The sequence below is a fragment of the Melanerpes formicivorus genome, unplaced genomic scaffold (genome assembly GCF_026170545.1).
Source record: "Melanerpes formicivorus ecotype bairdi unplaced genomic scaffold, bMelFor1.0.p_v2 SCAF_190, whole genome shotgun sequence".
NCBI classification, from domain to species: domain Eukaryota; kingdom Metazoa; phylum Chordata; class Aves; order Piciformes; family Picidae; genus Melanerpes; species Melanerpes formicivorus.
This window is the reverse complement of record NW_027142542.1, coordinates 468600-487338: the sequence shown is the minus strand read 5'-3', so window position 1 is coordinate 487338 and position 18739 is coordinate 468600. Positions and strand designations below refer to the sequence as shown.

General features: G+C 47.5%; 1 protein-coding gene across 1 annotated transcript in view; it reads left to right on the top strand.

Moving 5' to 3' along the window:
• Positions 1-17683: 17683 nt before the first annotated feature.
• Positions 17684-18739, top strand: part of KCTD8 (potassium channel tetramerization domain containing 8) — a 133480-nt gene continuing 132424 nt past the window's right edge. The window contains exon 1 of the mRNA XM_068169543.1: positions 17684-18527. Coding sequence (XP_068025644.1) covers positions 17684-18527 — 844 coding nt within the window. The remainder of the gene's footprint in view (positions 18528-18739) is intronic.

Below are 18739 nucleotides of genomic sequence, written 5' to 3'. Positions count from 1 at the left end.
TTCCTTCTCTTCTCTTCTTCTCTTCTCTTCTCTTCTCTTCTCTTTCTCTTCTCTTGTTCTGTCACTGGTTGCCTGAGAGAAGAGTCCAACCCCTATCTGTCCACAACCTCCCAATCCCTCAACTCATTGGATTTCAATTAGTAGTCCCTGAAACCTGTTGGTTTGATGTTTAATAGGACACACCTCTCTTTCACCTCTATGGTTTTGTTTCCTTCTTTCTTTTAATATCAGGTTTCTGCTTGACATCCTCTGTACTTTTCCTTAGTCATGGGTTTTTGTCATTCTCAGCAGTATTTGTGCTAAAAGTATTTGGGAATTTATTATGTAGAAAATAGCATCTGTATGTGTATCTCCACAGATACACCACCAGCTTCATTTCTTCCACTTGATTCTCTCAGATCTATGGCTAGGGTAAGAAAATCTCCCATTACTCCTCCAGCTCTCTTGACCTTTCCTTATGCCTTTTCATTTACTCAGTCATTTCACACTTGAGCTGTTGTTTCTGGAGAAGGCAAAATATAGCATATTCCTGTAACTAGTTTATTCTCTGAGACCAATTCAAATGCAACCCTGGGTGACACTGCAGCTTTAGGAATGACCAGGTCACCACTGCTCTTGGCTCAAGAAATAAGCAAACCAGTGCCCATGTGAACACCTGCCATGTGAAACATGCAGAAGGGAATATTTTGCCTCTCCTCTGCCTTTTCTCATAGCGTGGAGCAGAGCAGCTGGGAGGAAAATCCAAACATGTCCTCTCCACATTGAATTCTCTGGCTGAACTTTAGCATTTTAGAATCATAGAATGGTCTTGGCTGGAAAGGACCTCCAAAGGTCCAACCACCTCTGCAGTCAGCAGGAACATCACCAACCAAAACAGGTTGCCCTGATGAGCTTCACTTTGAATATCACAGTACCACAGTATCACTGAGGTTGGAAGAGACCTTGAGGATCATTGAGTCCAACCTATCACCACAGACCTTGTGACTAGACCATGGCTCCAAGTGCCACGTCCAATCCCCTCTTGAACACCTCCAGGGACGGTGACTCCACCACCTCCCTGGGCAGCACATTCCAATGGCCAACAACTCTCTCTGTGAAGAACTTTCTCCTCACCTCCAGCCTAAACTTCCCCTGGCACAGCTTTAGACTGTGCCCTCTTGTTCTGGTGCTGGTTGCCTGGGAGAAGAGACCAAAATATCTTCAGGGATGGGTCCCCAACCACCTCCCTGGGCAACCTGCTCCATTGTTCCACTACCCTCATGGCAAAGAACCCGTTCCTCTCATCCAAAGGCGGCATGACAACATGTTTTACCCTTCTCCAGCCTTTTTGGCCCAAAGCAAAAAGGAGTGAAGTAATCTCATTCCTAAAGGGCTGCTGCTCTAAAAAGAAAGTGCAGGATTCCTGTTTCTGCTGGCTTCATCTAATCTATATCTTTTATTGTTAATAGCCCAGTTAATGTAATCTTCAAGCCAGATTTGAGTTATGCCTATAATATCCTACTTTTCTTTGTGTGACTAGCTCTCTCTTTCTCCTACCTACTTTGTTAGACTTCTTTCCATTTTTGCACAGGCATTTTAACAGCAGTGTAATGTGGAGCTTACATTACTGTATATTAATGTCTATAAACTCTCCATTAATCTCTTCTACAGCATGTTTCCACCACACAAAAAACATTACATTTTCCTGTTACCATTTACTCTATCTTTTGTTTTCCTCTCCTCTATGTATATATTTGCCAGACAGGCTACATTCAGGAGAGATTTGGATTTGCTTGAATAGGTTCAGCTGACTATTTAGATACTAGCTTATTGGTCATAAAACAGGCAGTGGCTTCAAACCAGATTTAGATTGGATTTTAGGAACAAATTATTTCCCATGAGGGTAGTGGAACGCTGGAACAGGTTGCCCAGGGAGGTGGTTGGGGCCCCAACCTTGGAGATATTCAAGGTGAGACTCAACAAGGCTCTGGGCAACCTGATCTAGTTGAGGATGTCCCTGCTGACTGCAGAGGGGGCTGGACTGGATGACCTGTGGAGGTCCCTTCCAACCCAGACCATTCTATGATTCTATGTTCTTCTAACAGTAAAACACAAAACCAAACTTGAGTTACTGATGCACTGAAATAATTTTCAGAAGTCTTTTCTCCCTCCTTCAGTACATTAAATCAGAAAGGGTCAGCAAGAATCAAAGGAGTGATTCACAGTAGAAAGAGCAGCTGAGTGACTTTCAATATCTTAAGCACATCTATAATACAATTGCCTATTTTGATATAAAACCCTTGTAACAGTGAAGTAGTTTGGAGGCTGTTTAGTTTGAAGAAGTGGAGGCCAAGGGGAAACCACATCATTTTCTACAATGACGCCTCACATCATTGTAGAGAGGTTGGTGCTGGTCCCTTCTCACAAGAAATTAATGATAGAACAAGAGGGAATGGCCTCAAACTGCACCAGGGTAGGTTTAGACTGGGCATTAGGAAAATCCAGCACAGGTCACACAGGAATGCATCCAGATGGCTCTGGAAAGTCTCCAGAGAAGGAGACTCCACAACCTCTCTGGGCAGCCTGCTCCAGGGCTCTGGCACCCTCACAGTGAAGAAGTTCCTCCTCATGTTGAGGTGGAACCTCCTGTGCTGTAGTTTAGATCCATTGGCCCTTGCCCTATCACAGGGTGCAACAGAGCAGAGCCTGTCCCCTCTCTCTTGACTCCCAGCCCTCAGATATCTATAAACATTGATTAAATCCTCTCTCAATCTTCTCTTCTCCAGACCAAAAAGCCCCAGGGCTCTCAGCCTCTCCTCATCAGGCAGTGCTCCAGTCCCCTAATCATCCTCATAGCCCTCTGTTGGACTCTCTCAGGTTAATCCCTGTCCCTCTTGAACTGGGGAGCCCAAAACTGGAGAACCAAAAGGGGGGAAGGAAGAGTCTGAGTTGGCCTTGCTGTCAGTTTAGAAACAGATAGCAGAATTATGGATTGAATAACAAGATTACATCTTCCTGGGTCCACCTCCTGGACTGTCTGGCCCCTGGAGGACTTTTCTGTCTCTATGGAAGAGGACTTTTCTGTCACTATGTCTTAAGACTTCCAGTCTTAAGTCTTGCCCTCTTGAATAGACTAGACTAGACTAGACTAGACTAGACTGGACTAGAATAGAATAGACCAGGTTGGAAGAGACCTTCAAGATCATCGCATCCAACCTCTCATCCAACACCAACCAACCAACTAAACCATGCAACCAAGCACCCTGTCAAGTCTCCTCCCAAACACCTCCAGCAATGATGACTCCACCACCTCCCCAGGCAGCCCATTCCAGTGGGCAATCACTCTCTCTGTGTAAAACTTCCTCCTGACCTCCAGCCTGAACCTCCCCTGGTGCAGCCTGAGACTGTGTCCTCTTATTCTGGTACTGGTTGCCTGGGAGAAGAGACCAACCTCTGCCTGTTTACAACCCCCCTTCAGGTAGTTGTAGAGAGCAATAAGGTCACCCCTGTGTCTCCTCTTCTCCAGGCTAAGCAACCCCAGCTCCCTCAGCTTCTCCTCATAGGGCTGTGTTCCAAGCCTCTCACCAACTTTGTTGCCCTTCTCTGGACACGCTTCAGCAAGCCAACCTCCTTCCTAAACTGAGGGGCCCAGAACTGGACACAGGACTCAAGGTGTGGCCTAACCAGTGCAGTGTACAGGGGCAGAATGACCTCCCTGCTCCTGCTGGCCACACTGGTCCTGATGCAGGCCAGGATGCCATTGGCCCTCTTGGCTGCCTGGGCACACTGCAGGCTCATGTTCAGCCTACCATCAACCAGCACCCCCAGGTCCCTCTCTGCCTGGCTGCTCTCAGCCACTCTGACCCCAGCCTGTAGCTCTGCATGGGGTTGTTGTGGCCGATGTGCTGAACCCAGCAGTTGGATGTGTTCAATCTCATGCCATTTAGTCTTCTCCAGATTAAAAACCCCAGGTGTCTCAGCCTCTCCTCACAGGGCAGTGCTCCTTCATCACCCTGGTAGCCCTGATATTGACAACAACTTGGTAGCTGCAAAACCACATGCAACCTGTTATTAGTGCTTGGTTATTAGGACTTTTGCATCCACATGTGTTAATTTACTCTGCTATTCTTCGGAGCCTTGTCACTTCCATCATTTTTCTCTTTTCAAGCTATCATTAATTTATCATTGCAACAGCCTCTGTGCTTTCTTTTGTGAATGCAGCACAAAAAAGAAAGTCTGTCTTTACATTCTGCTTTGTTACAGGAGGAAGAAAATATCAAGTGCACAAAGAAAGAAGGAATAAAACCCCAATACATATATGGAAGTTACAAACAAATACTCATATTTCACTCTGCTCTTTTGTCTCTTGCAGAATGAAATGAGCAGACAGAGAGCTCTAAAGCACTGTGAATTATTATTTTATGCTCTCTATAAATATTGTTTCCCACTAATGAAAGCTCAGTGTAACTGACAGAGGAGCGAAGACTTAGTAGAATCTCTGATCCTGCATTGCATGTGAATAATTTCACATTGATCAGTGCTCTCATCATAGCCAATGGGGCTTTGGGAAGGCTGCAAGAGTGTTTATATGTCCAATACCAAAATGTTACTGAAGCACTTACCTCCTGTTTAGGCACTTCACTCATATTAATATCAGTGAACCTGCCTAGGTTGTTAGATATTCTATTATAGATCTGGCTTTAAGTGTTTTGCAGCATCAGAGCCATCACCAGCAGTTCCTCTTCTATTTTTTTTGTTCCTTTCTTCACTTAGTCAGCAGGAATGGAATGGAATGGAATGGAATGGAATGGAATGGAATGGAATGGAATGGAATGGAATGGAATGGAATGGAATGGAATGGAATGGAAGAGAAGAGAAAAGAAGAGAATTAACTAGGTTAGAAAAGACCTTCAAGATCATCAAGTCTAACCTATCACCCAACACCATCTAATCAACTAAACCATGGCACCAAGTGCCCCATCCAGTCTCTTCCTAAACACCTCCAGTGATGGTGACTCCACCACCTCCCTGGGCAGCACATTCCAATGGCCAAGCTCTCTTTCTGGGAAGAACTTCTTCCTAACCTCCAGCCTAAACCTCTCCTGGTGCATCTTGAGACTGTGTCCTCTTGTTCTGATGCTGGTTGCCTGGGAGAAGAGACCAACCCCCACCTGGCTACAACCTCCCTTCAGGTAGTTGGAGACAGAAATAAGTTCTCCCCTGAGCCTCCTCTTCTCCAGGCTAAGCAACCCCAGCTCCCTCAGCCTCTCCTCACAGGGCTGTGCTCCAAACCCCTCCCCAGCTTTGTTGCCCTTCTCTGGACACCTTCCAGCAACTCAACATCTTTCCTAAACTGAGGACCCAGAACTGGACACAGGACTCAAGGTGTGGCCTGACCAGTGCTGAGTACAGGGGCAAAACGACTTCCCTGCTCCTGCTGGCCACACTGTTCCTGATGCAGGCCAGGATGCCATTGGCCTTCTTGGCCACCTAGGCACACTGCTGGCTCATGTTCAGCCTACTATCAGTCAGTATCCCCAGGTCCCTTTCTGCCCGGCTGCTCTCCAGCCACTCTGTCCCCAGCCTGTAGCACTGCATGGGGTTGTTGTGGCCAATGTGTAGAACCTAACACTTAGATATGTTCAATCTCCTGCCCTTGGACTCTGCCCATGTGTTGATGCACAAGAAGGGGAGTTAGGATATGACCAGAAAGGTGACATTCTTGTGTTATTTTGGGGTATTTTTTGGCATTTAAAAACTAAGCCTAATCACACACTGAAATAAAACCCCATTGTGTATTATATTTCCCTTGACATTTTCTCCCTTAATGAAGGAAAATATTATGGTCATCCATTGCAATATTAGATAACCTACAACAAACAGGGGGGAGGGGTGGGAGGAAACAAATCTATACTGAATTTAGTGGAGCCATAATTCGTACTACTGCAGGGAGTTCCCAAAATAAACTCTGTTTCATAAATTTCTGTGTGCTACAGTGTAGATACAGACCCACTCTGACAGTAAGTGCCTACTTATCAGAGCTCCTGAATGCCACAAACACAAGCTGAAGCCAAAGGGAGCTGTGATGATGCAGACTCTATTAAAACACAGGGAAAGCAAAATCTTTATTGGCAAAGCTTTGAAGTGCTGGAGTGGGGCCAGAGGAGGGCCACCAGAGGGCTGGAACACCTCCTCCATGGTGCAAGGCTATGAGAGTTGGGGCTGTTCAGCTTGAAGGGAAGGCTCTAGGAGACCTTAGAGAACCCTTCCACTACTTAAAGGGGGGATGCAAGAAAGCTGGGAAGGGACTTTTAAAAGGAGGAGAAGAGGGAATGGGTTGAAGCTTGAAAGGGCAGATTTAGACTGGAGAACAGGAAGAACTTTGCAGGACAGATGGTGAGATGCTGGGACAGGTTGGCCAGGGAGGTTGTGGATGTGGAGTTAAGGGCAGGATAGATGAGGCCTAGAGCAATCAAATCTAGTTGAGAGGTGTACCTGCCCATGGCAGGAGGATTGTAGCCAGATGATCCTCGAGGTCCCTTCCAACCCAAACCATTCTATGAATCTATGAAAATAACTACATCCAGACTGTAGCTGCTGGCAACCAGCAACTGAACAAGAGGACACAGTCCCAAGCTGCACCAGGGGAAGTTTAGACTGCAGGTGAGGAGAAAGTTCTTCCCAGAAAGAATAATTGGCCATTGGAATGTGCTGCCCAGGGAGGTGGTGGAGTCACCATCCCTGGAGGTGTTCAAAAAAGGATTGGATGTGGCACTTGAAGCCATGGTTTAGTTGTCATGACCTGTTGGGCATTAGGTAATAGGTTGGACTCGATGATCTCTGAGGTCTTTTCCAGCCTGGTTGACTCTATGATTCTATGAGAGAGATTTCAATACAATGATTGTACATTCTAATGGTGCTTAGTGCTTCAGGCAGGTAATAAATGGAATACCAATAGCTGTACATAAAGTGCTAATGAAGTACTAACACAGAATTAAGAACATGACAAACTAATTTTGGGTTTGACTATGCTCCAGCACAAGTGTGTACCACTCCACCTATGCCCTGTCAGTACCTGAGACTTCTCAATTTCATTCATCTTAGATTCATAAAGAAAAGGCAATGAAAGAATGTGAGATTCCCTGTTCTGATGCCAGAGATAGGGCAGATAATCACACAAGATCCCAGACAACGAACACCAAGATGCACCAGGGGAGGTTTAGGCTGGATGCTAGGAAGAAGTTCTTCATAGAAGGAGAGGCTGGCCATTGGAATGTGGTGACCAGGGAGGTGGTGGAGTCAGCATCACTGGAGGTGTTTAGGAAGAGACTGGATGGGGTGCTTGGTACCATGGTTTAGTTGATTATCTGGTGTTGGGTGATAGGTTGGACTTGATGATCTCAGAGGTCTTTTCCAACCTGGTTAATTCTATTCTATTCTATTCTATTCTATTCTATTCTATTCTATTCTATTCTATTCTATTCTATTCACAGAATCACAGAATCACCAAGGTTGGAAGAGACCTCAAAGCTCATCGAGTCCAACCTGTCACCACAGATCTCATGACTAAACCATGGCACCAAGCGCCACATCCAATCCCCTCTTGAACACCTCCAGGGATGGTGACTCCACCACCTCCCTGGGCAGCACATTCCAATGGCTAACAACTCTCTCTGTGAAGAACTCCTATTCTATTCTATTCTATTCTATTCTATTCTATTCTATTCTATTCTATTCTATTCTATTCTATTCTGTTCCGTTCCGTTCCGTTCCATTCCATTCCATCCTATCCTATCCTATCCTATCCTATCCTATCCTATCCTATCCTATCCTATCCTATCCTATCCTATCCTATTCTCTGTTGTTATAACAAGTGACCATATCATATGCTTTATTATTCAGGGGCCAGGTGTTAATGAAAGAGATCCTAACTTCAGTCTCATGAAACAATATGGCACCAGATATCTCTCTCTGTTCTGCAGAGCTGTTCCTTTTCAGCAGGCTCTGGGAAATTGCTGCTTGTAGAATAAGAAAGAAACGAGCAGCTGAGCAGAACATCAATACTCAGTACTTCTATGGAGATCACTTCACATTGATCAACATCAAAAGGATGGGGTTTAAAAAAAAAAGAAAGAAAGAAAGATGAATGAAGAAGGGAAAAAAATTAGTACATTCAAATGCTAAGTGCAGCCTACACTGAGGAAAGTGAGAAAAATGTCATTGTGGCACTTGCATAACTGTTCAGGGTATTAGGCCTAATTAGCAGCAAGCTAGCAGTCTTGCCATGGAGGTGTTTGTATGGAGGATATGCTAAATGCAGAGCTTAATGCAATGAAGTTAGCATTTATTTAGCTTTAGGTTTGGGCAAATTCATAGAGAAAACACATTTCTGCTCTGGGAAGCAGCTATGAGCATCAGCTGTGGGCTCCACAAATCAAGAGAGATAGGAACCTACCGGACAGTCCAACAAGGGAAATACCATCCCAATGACATTTGCTTGTGCTCGTAGCCAGGTGATGTTTTCCTTCATTCCTCCCTCTCTGCCCTGGTCAGACCACACCTGGAATATTGCATCCAGTTTTGGGCTCCCCAGTTCAAGAGAGACAGGGGTCTGCTGGAGGAAACCAACAGAGAGTTAAGAGGATGATTGGGGGACTTGAACATCTCTCCTATGAAGAAAGACTGAGAGACCTGGGGCTGTTTAGCCTGGAGAGGAAAAGGCTGAGAGGGGATCTGATCAACATCTACAAATATCTGAGGGGTGGGGGTCAAGATGAAGGTGCCAGGCTTCTTTTGGTGATGTCCAGTGACAGGAAATGGAACAACAGGTACAAGGTAGAACACAGGAGGTTTCACCTCACCATGAAGAGACACTTCTGTATGGTGAGGGTGCTGGAGCACAGGAGCAGGCTGCCAGGAGGGGCTGTGGAGTCTCCTTCACTGGAGACCTTCAAAATCCACCTGGATGCATTCCTGTGCAGCCTGCCCTAGGTGATCCTACTCTGGCAGTGGGTTGGACTGGATGATGTCCAGAGGTCCCTTCCAATCCCTAGCATTCTGTGATTCTGTGAAATACTTTGGCAATGGTAATTCTGAGTGCTAATCCTAATGATGAAAGTGGACATTCTTCATGGAACCAATCCAATAAGGGAAAAGATAATATTACTCTCATTTATGGTTGGATACAATAATATAATAATAATATTCTGGGATAATGGAATGGAATGAAGCTGGAGGTGGGGAGATTCAGGCTGGATGTGAGGAGGAGGTTCTTCACCATGAGAGTGGTGAGACCCTGGAATGGGTTGTCCAGGGAGGTGGTCGAGGCTCCGTCCCTGGAGGTGTTTAAGCCCAGGCTGGATGAGGCTGTGGCCAGCCTGATCTAGTGTGGGGTGTCCCTGACCATGGCAGGGGGGTGTGAACTAGATGATCCTTGTGGTCCCTTCCAGCCCTGAATGATACTATGATACTATGATAACCAAACCATTTCAACGAAGCTAGGGCTGGCTTGAAATTCCCGGTCTTGTCCTTTCTTTTGTTTTTTGCCTTGGAGTTACATCATGGGGTAGGGAATGTTCCAAAGAGGCATAGTATGAGAACAAACCACTTGATTTTTAACTACTCCTCAGGTAAAGCTAATGCAGTTGTTGCTGTGAATGATTCAAACAAATTACTTCAGTCACTGTATGACAGAACTGACTTCACAGTGGTAACCTCTACAAATGCTGTCAGAAAACAGACACATCAGCTGTTAGTGACAGAAACTTCCAGTCCTTGGGAAGCAACGCTTGCTAAATTCCTTCTTGATGAACCTGGCTGACAAAACAATAGCATCATAGAATCATTTTGGTTGGAAAAGAACTCTAAGATCATCGAGTCCAGCCATCATTTAGCAAGAAGTTCTTCCCCATGAGGGCAGTGAGACACTGGCACAGGTTGCCCAGGGTGGTGGTGGAAGCCTCATCCCCGGAGGTTTTTGCAGCCAGGCTGGATGTGGCTGTGAGCAACCTGCTGTAGTGTGAGGTGTCCCTGCCCATGGCAGGTGGGTTGGATCTGGATGATCCTTGAGGTCCCTTCCAACCCTAACAATTCCATGATTCTGTGATCATTGAACTCTACCCATTCTGGTGCTGAATTATGTCCCTCAGCACTACATCTGGCTCTCTTTTAAACACTTCCAGGAATGGGAATTCAACTACCCCCCTGGGAAGCCTATTCCAGTGTTTGAGAACCCTTTTAGTCCAGGAGTTTGTTCTGGTATCCAACCTAAACCTCCCTTAGTGAAACTTGAGGCCATTTCCTCTTATCCTAGCACTTGTTACTAGGGAGAGGAGACACCCACCTCACTACCACCTGCTTTCAAGCAGCTGTAGAGAGCAAAAATGTCTCATCAAGTTGGGTTTTTTGTGTTTTAATCTTGAGAATGCATCATCTCTAAATCCTCAGTAAGGACTTGCTAGGTTTCAAACAGCTTAAATTAGAACAATGAATTACTATAGCCTGCATAGAAGGTGGCTCCCACATTCTCAGAATCAAGTGTGCAGACTAATTTCATCTGATTTCAGTCCTGTTAGTGCAACTAAATAATCTATAACACTAATCTAAATGTATCCAGTGTTGTTTAGGTCCTGATTGTACACATCCCCAAAGAGGTGGTGCAAGCACCATCCCTGGAGTTTTATAAGGCCAGGCTGGATGGGGCTCTGGGCAACCTGATCTAACAGAAAGTGTCACTGTCCATGGCAGGGGGATTGGAACTAGGTGATCCTTGAGGTCCCATCCAACCCTGGCAATTGTGTGATTCCCATGTGTGGTAGTTGTAGTAGTTTAGTACTAACTTCCCACAGGAGAGTGCTTCCTTTTAACCCTGGAAATGAATTACAGACATAAAAAACATTCCTAAGTTCTTGCAGGGCAGAGTTGGAATAATCATAGAATCACAGAATCAATAAGGTTGGAAAAGACCTGAGAGATCATCAAGTGCAAACTGTCAACCTCAGAGATCATCAAGTCCAACCTGTCATCCAACACCTCAGGACTAGTTAAACAATGGCTTCAAGCGCCACATCCAATCCTTTTGTGAATGCCTCCAGTGATGGTGACTCCACCACCTCCCTGGGCAGCACATTCCAATGGCCAAGCTCTCTTGCTGGGAAGAACTTCTTCCTAACATGCAGCCTAAACCTTCCCTGCTGCAGCTTGGGACTGTGTCCTCTTGTTCTGGTGCTGGCTGCCTGGGACAAGAGACCAACCCCACACCCGGCTGCAACCTCCCTTCAGGTAGTTGTAGACAGCAAGAAGGTCTCCCCTGAGCCTCCTCTTCTCCAGGCTAAGCAACCTCAGCTCCCTCAGCCTCTCCTCACAGGGCTGTGCTCCAAACCCCTCCCCAGCTTTGTTGCCCTTCTCTGGACTCGTTCCAGCAAGTCAACATCTTTCCTAAACTGAGGAGCCCAGAACTGGACACAGGACTCAAGGTGTGGCCTAACCAGTGTGGTGTACAGGGGGAAAATGGCCTCACTGCTCCTGCTGGCCACACTGTTCCTGATGCAGGCCAGGATTTAAGGGTTTACTGAGCCAGAGCACAGCAGTGTTAGAAAGCTGATCCTGCTGGCAGTTTTTCACACTCTTGTCTACAATTTTAATGTCATTTTTTTGGGCTGATGACTTTTTGAAAGACAACATAATCATCTTAAATGCTTATCAGGTGATTTCTGCAATTATTGCAGACCTGTTCCTAGTAATCATCTGGAACTTTTTCTGCATGATGAGCTGCTCTTCCTGCTTGATCCTGCAACTTGAGACAAAGGAACAATTCCCTTTGACTTCACTGGGAGTCTGCCAGAGGAATCTTCTCCATACTCAAAAAGTTCTCCTAATTTATTGACTAGCTGGGATTACAGAATTTTCATAGCTCTTCATAAGAACTTCCAATTAAGTGTCTAATTTCAGTGTTTGTTTGTTTTTCCCTTCTCCTACATATTACCTTCTTTTTCAGTAGAGAAATAACATCTATTTCACAATTGAATTTGGAAAGCAGTTATGTATTCTTTGTTACATGTTATCCAGTGACATTAAAAAAATAAGACTGCAACAGCAGCACTACAGGCTGGGGTCAGAGTGGCTGGAGAGTGGCCAGGCAGAAAGGGACCTGGGGGGTACTGGTTGATAGTAGGCTGAACATGAGCCTGCAGTGTGCCCAGGTGGCCAAGAAGGCCAATGGCATCCTGGCCTGCATTAGGAATAGTGTGGCCAGCAGGAGCAAGGAAGTCATTCTGCCCTGTACTCAGCAGTGGTTAGGCCACACCTTGAGTCCTGCGTCCAATTCTGGGCCCCTCAGTTTAGGAAAGATGTTGAGTTGCTGGAAGGTGTCCAGAGAAGGGCAACAAAGCTGGGGAGGGGTTTGGAGCACAGCACTGTGAGGAGAGGCTGAGGGAGCTGGGGTTGCTTAGCCTGGAGAAGAGGAGGCTCAGGGGAGACCTTCTTGCTGTGTCCAACTACCTGAAGGGAGGTTGTAGCCAGGTGGGGGTTGGTCTCTTCTCCCAGGCATGCAGCACCAGAACAAAAGGCCACAGTCTCAAGCAGCACCAGGGAAGGTTTAGGCTGGATGTTAGGAAGAAGTTCTTCCCAGAAACAGTAATTGGCCATTGGAATGTGCTGCCCAGGGAGGTGGTGGAATCACCATCGCTGGAGGTGTTTAGGAAGAGCCTGGATGGGGTGTTTGGTGCCATGGTTTAGCTGATTAAATGGTGTTGGGTTGTAGGTTGGACTTGATGATCTCAAAGTTCTTTTCCAACCTGGTTATATTCTGCATTCTGAATCACATTGGATTGCTTTAGTGAACATATATTTAATTAAAAAAATAAAGAAAAAAGAACAATTGTGAAGGAAATGCTCACTTCCACCTCTCTCCTTCTCAGAAAACATAACTGTTTCATTGAGCAGCTTTTACCGAGTGTAATTTCACAGGAGATTAGTGAAACATTTTGAAAATGAAAAAAAGTTACCTTTCTTGTTTGTTTTTTTTTTTTTGGCTGGGTATGTCAGTTCCAAACCTGACTGAGCAGGAAGCTAAGGAAATGTATTAATTCCTGATATCCTCATTTCCATTTCAGAATTGGGCAGTCTGGAGCAGCAGTAAATGAGTACTTTCATCTGCATGAATTTTTCATAAGGGTGACCTGGTTGATCTACATGATGTGGTCTGGGTGATCTTCCTGACCCTCCTTGCTGTGCTTTTCCCCTCTCTCAGCAGGATCCTCTCAAATAATTCTAGATTTATCATATGGCCTGGGCAAACCAGCACACTGAGCTACCTCCAGGGCAGTAAGGAATACAGTGAGAAGTTTCCCTGCTCAGGAACACGTCCTGCCTGTGGCCCTCTAGGCTGCTTTCCAAGGGGGTGATGCTGCCTGCTGCTTGCACCAGTGTGCCTGCCTAAGGGAATCTTCCAGATAATTTCTCCCTCCTGTGAAATATTTAGCCTTATCTCAAAAGGCACTGGGATGTGCTGCCCAGGGAGGTGGTGGAGCCACCATGACTGGAAGTCTTTAAGAAAAGATTGGATGTGGCACTTGATGTCATGGTGTTAGGCCACAGGCTGGACTTGATGATCTTGATTCAGCTAGTGATAGGACTTCAGGTAGTGATAGGAATAGGGGGAACAGAATGAAGCTGGAGGTGGGAAGATTCAGGCTGGATGTGAGGAGGAAGTTCTTCACCATGAGAGTGGTGAAGCCTTGGAATGGGTTGTCCAGGGAGGTGGCTGAGGCCCCATCCCTGGAGGTGTTCAAGAGGAGATTGAACGTGGCACTTGGTGCCATGGTCTAGTCATGAGGTCTGTGGTGACAGGTTGGACTCGGTGATCCTCGAGGTCTCTTCCAGCCTTAGTGATACTGTGATACTGTGATACTGTGTTTAAAACCAGGCTGGATGAGGCTCTGGCCAGCCTGATCTAGTGTGGGGTGTCCCTGCCCATGGCAGGGGGGTTGGAACTAGGTGATCCTTGTGGTCCCTTCCAACCCTGACTGATCCTATGATACTATCTCAGAGGCCTTTACCAGCCTCAATAATTTGGTGATTCTGTGAAAACACTCCCAGGAAGCAGATCACATCAGAATTTCACCTGCCCTTTGTTTCTCTGCTTTAAGCATCAGGAACCCTCAGGTATTAGAAGCTTAATGATATTCACTTATGTATTTACAAGACCTACTTGTTTCCATTGTGCTGGCCTTAGACTTCACTCAAATGGCACCGCAGGATGCAATCTAAGAGTGTAACAAGATGCTTCCTACTCCACAGAGCACAAATATCTTCTCTCTGCCTGCTCTCATGTAAAAATACTTTTGAAGTTTATATGAGCTGTTTTCATCAACCTAAACAAAGCCATTGTCAGGCTTAGCAGATACTTACACACAGGGGAAACCATGAGCTGGCCAGATAATGGGCAGTCTACAGGAGCTTAATGAAGAAGTGACCTTAACCATTTGGTGTTTTTTGAGTGCTTCAGGCAATGGCCCTTGAGCCTAGAAGGAATGAAGCACTGATTCTCCCTTCTTTCCCTGATAATTCTGAGAAGAAATTTCTTCTTTCCCTGAGTAATATGTTAACATTTATTTTATGCAACCTGCCAAACTTGGGCAGTCCTGTGTGGTAAATGATCTCACTCTAACATTTGTCACGCTACATATCCTTAGAGTACAAATCCTTACAAACACGAGTCACTAGAGAGAAGGTTTAAGATACAGCTCTGCTGCAGCCACAGGCTGCTGGAAATGAGGAAGAAATGCGACTGTCCCCTTGCTAATGGCACCACGCAGGGTACGGCAGGAGCTCAGCGCTGTTCACCGGTGAGGTGCTGAAGTATCACAGCCATGCACTGCCCTGGCATGGGTTGTCTCAGATGTGGCCAAATATTGTTGCATAGTACACAGAGGAAGATGGGCATGAGAACTGTCTTCCAAGAAAGAAATAAGCAGAAACATTTCAACAAGGTCCACAGGAGAAACAATTTCCCCTCCAGGCAAGAATAAGACAAGAAAACGGTGTCTTCCCATCTCTGAAGGATCTGAAGCGAGAGAAACACATGACAAAACGGTCAATAAACAACAATACCCTGCTTGCTTCTTTCCCAGCAGTTTATATGATTTTTTCCCCTGCTCTCTAAGAGCATTTCAAACACAATAACCGAGGAAAGAGAGAGAATTTTCCTTAGTTTCTTACACTTATCCTCATTTTCATAACTATCAGTCCATTTCAGTAAGTAGTCAAAAAGGGCACTGCAGAAATCTTTCCTGCACATTTGTTCTCTGTCACAAGCCCTCCCACTCCCACATAACTCTCATGTTTGAAGCATAACCCACCTAGTTTTCTAGGAGTCTTTGATCAACCTTTCCAACATTCCACACCCAAAGGGTGGCTTGTGGCTGTGCCTCAAATAGAACAGAACATAATAGAAGAGAAGAAGAGAAGAGAAGAGAAGAGAAGAGAAGAGAAGAGAAGAGAAGAGAAGAGAAGAGAAGAGAAGAGAAGAGAAGAGAAGAGAAGAGAAGAGAAGAGAAGAGAAGAGAAGAGAAGAGAAGAGAAGAGAAGAGAAGAGAAGAGAAGAGAAGAGAAGAGAAGAGAAGAGAAGAGAAGAGACGAGACGAGACCAGGTTGGAAGAGACCTTCAAGATCATCGTATCCAACCCATCAACCAATCCAACCCACCTAAACAACTAACCCATGGCACCAAGCACCCCATCAAGTCTCCTCCTGAAAACGTCCAATGACAGCGACTCCACCACCTCCCCAGGCAGCCCATTCCAATGGGCAATCACTCTCTCTGTATTTCCTAACATCCAACCTAAACCTCCCCTGGTGCAGCATCTGCCCTGTAAAATCTAGGAGGTGTCTCTAAGCATACCTCTAGGTTCTGTCTATGATGAACGAAGGGAGGAAGGTAGCACCAGAGCCTGATTTATTCTACCTTGAAAGAGTTGAAGATAGGTGGAATAAAGTGTTGTAGAGATCTATTTGAGGATGTCCCTACTCACTGCAGGGGGGTGAACTTGATGATCTTTGATGTCTCTTCCAACCTTGGTGATTCTGTGACTCTGGGGTTGGACTAGATGATGTTCAGAGATCCCTTCCAACCCGGGTGACTCTATGATTCTGTGATCTGCTGCTTTAAAAGAGAGATGCCTAGACAAGTAGTGTAAAGAACACAACCAAGCATGGTGGTCTTTATCACTGCACACTAGTGAGAGGGTAACCAACTGCAACTGTATCCCCCTGCAAACTCATGATGCCGAGGCCTGATGTGGCCCTCCGTTTAAATGAAGAACAAGTTGGGTTCCTGCCTCTATGGAGCACAATGAAGGATTCAAACCTTAACTTATACAGGATTATAAAAAACCCAAACAAATCTGAAGTATTTCTATGCAGAACAAGAGAATCACTCTTAGATCTGTCACTGCTAGTCAGAGAAATGCAGTCAGGTTGGGTCTCGGTTTTTACTGGCAAGAGCAGTCGTGCCTCTCTCATCCAACACATGGGCACAGGTCTGTGCTCTAAAGCATTCCAGCAGCACAGCCTGAAAGTACATGCATCAGAAATCAGGATGCAGGTGAGTCGTGGCTCCAGCTCAAAAGCAAATAAATAACAATTAACACCCCTCCCCCCCCTCCCCCACGCCCCCAAAAAATATTATGACTTACAGAGTGCCAATTTAGTTGCTTCACAGCCAAGAATCCAACGGCTAACGTGTTCCAAATGGAAATCTGTGTCGGGCATCTGAATTCTAACGGCAGCTGACTTTCTTTTCTGCTCTGAATCACCCCAGTTCCATTGTCAAAGCTAGACAGCATGCTAAGCGTCTCTCAAAATCAAGATCCCAGCGTGCCATGCCCCGGTGAAGCAGCGGGACATCAAATACAGCATTTGTGTCCCACCTGGGCCCATTAGATTCGTACAACCACTGGCACAAAGCAGAACACTGCTTTCTTTTATGCCCTCAGTTAAATTCCCTCCTTCCCTCGTGGCAAAGGCTTGCGGATCTAGAGAAGATGCTGAGAGAAGCTGTCATATGCATCCTGCCGGATGCTACTTCTGTAAAGACGGACATCAAGTGCCGGCTGGAGCGATAGCCTAAGGGAGGCAGAGGGATTTGAAGGAGGCTGTCAGGTTTTTAAAGGAGGGAAATAAATAAATAAATGAATTCCAAGCGAACCAAAAAAGCCACCCAGCCGAGGCGAGGGGAGGAGCCGGGGTAGGGGCTTGGCTCTTCCCTGTGCCGAGCCTGGCAGCGCGGCAGCGCTTTGCCAAGTGGCAGCCGGCTGGGGCGGCCGCTTGGCTCTGAGGCCAGCGCCGCCGCGGGCCGAAGTCGGGCAGGGGCAGCGCTCGGATCGGCCAGGGCCACCTCAGTCTCCGGCTCAGCCCGTCCCTGGGCGCCAGGGCAGGGAGGTGCCGCGGCCGGGCAGCGAGAGGAGGGCCGGGGCCGCTCCTCGGGGCCGTGCCGCCCGCGCCGTGCCGTGCCGGAGGGCAGCGGGAAGCAGCGGCTCCGTCCAGGCGCTTCCGGGCGCGCCGGGCGGTGCGGGGAAGGAGGAGGAGGAGGAGGAGGAGAAGGAGGAGAAGGAGAAGGAGGGGTAGGGTGGGTGGAGGAGAGGGAGGGAGGGAGGCCGCCTTTTTTAGGAGGGAGACCCTCCTTCGCGGCCGCCCGCTTTCAGCCATGGCTTTGAAGGAGGCGGGCGGCAGCATCCTGCCCATCAGCGACATGGTGTCGGGACCGTCGGGGTCGCCGTTCCCCGAGGTGGTGGAGCTGAACGTGGGGGGCCAGGTGTACGTGACGAGGCACTCCACTCTGCTCAGCGTCCCGGACAGCACGCTGGCCACCATGTTCTCCCCGTGCCGGGGCGGCCCGGCGGCGGCCCGCCAGCTGCCCAGGGACAGCCGGGCGCGCTTCTTCATCGACCGCGACGGCTTCCTCTTCAGGTACGTGCTGGATTACCTGCGGGACAAGCAACTGGCGCTGCCCGAGCACTTCCCCGAGAAGGAGCGGCTCCTGCGGGAGGCCGAGTACTTCCAGCTGGGCGACCTAGTGAAGCTGCTTTCGCCCAAGGTCACCAAGCAGAGTTCGCTCAACGACGAGGGCTGCCAGAGTGACCTGGAAGACAGCAACTCGCAGGGCAGCAGTGACAGGCTGCAGCGGTCGGCGCTGGACAAGCGCTCGGGTTTCCTCACCGTGGGCTACCGCGGCTCCTATACCACGGTGCGGGACAACCAGGCGGACGCCAAGTTCCGCCGCGTCGCCCGCATCATGGTGTGCGGCAGGATCGCCCTGGCCAAGGAGGTCTTCGGAGAGACCCTCAACGAGAGCCGCGATCCTGACCGCCCCCCCGAGAAGTACACCTCCCGTTTCTACCTCAAATTCACCTATTTGGAGCAAGCTTTCGACCGGCTTTCCGAGGCGGGCTTCCACATGGTGGCTTGCAACTCCACCGGCACCGCCGCCTTCATCAACCAGTACAGGGACGACAAGATCTGGAGCAGCTATACCGAGTACATCTTCTTCAGTAAGTGCTTGTCCGCCCCCCTGTCGCCACCCCCAGGGCGAGGGGCAGTTAGAATTACATCGGTACCCTCACACTCCAAACCTCGCTGTCCCAAAGCAACGTGTAGCTCCAGAGAAACTGGGGTTGCTCCCTTTACCCCCTTCTTCGGCGCTGTCACCGCCACAGTTCAGATTTTGTGCATTGGGGTGGTGGCGAGGCAGGACAGGGTTGCC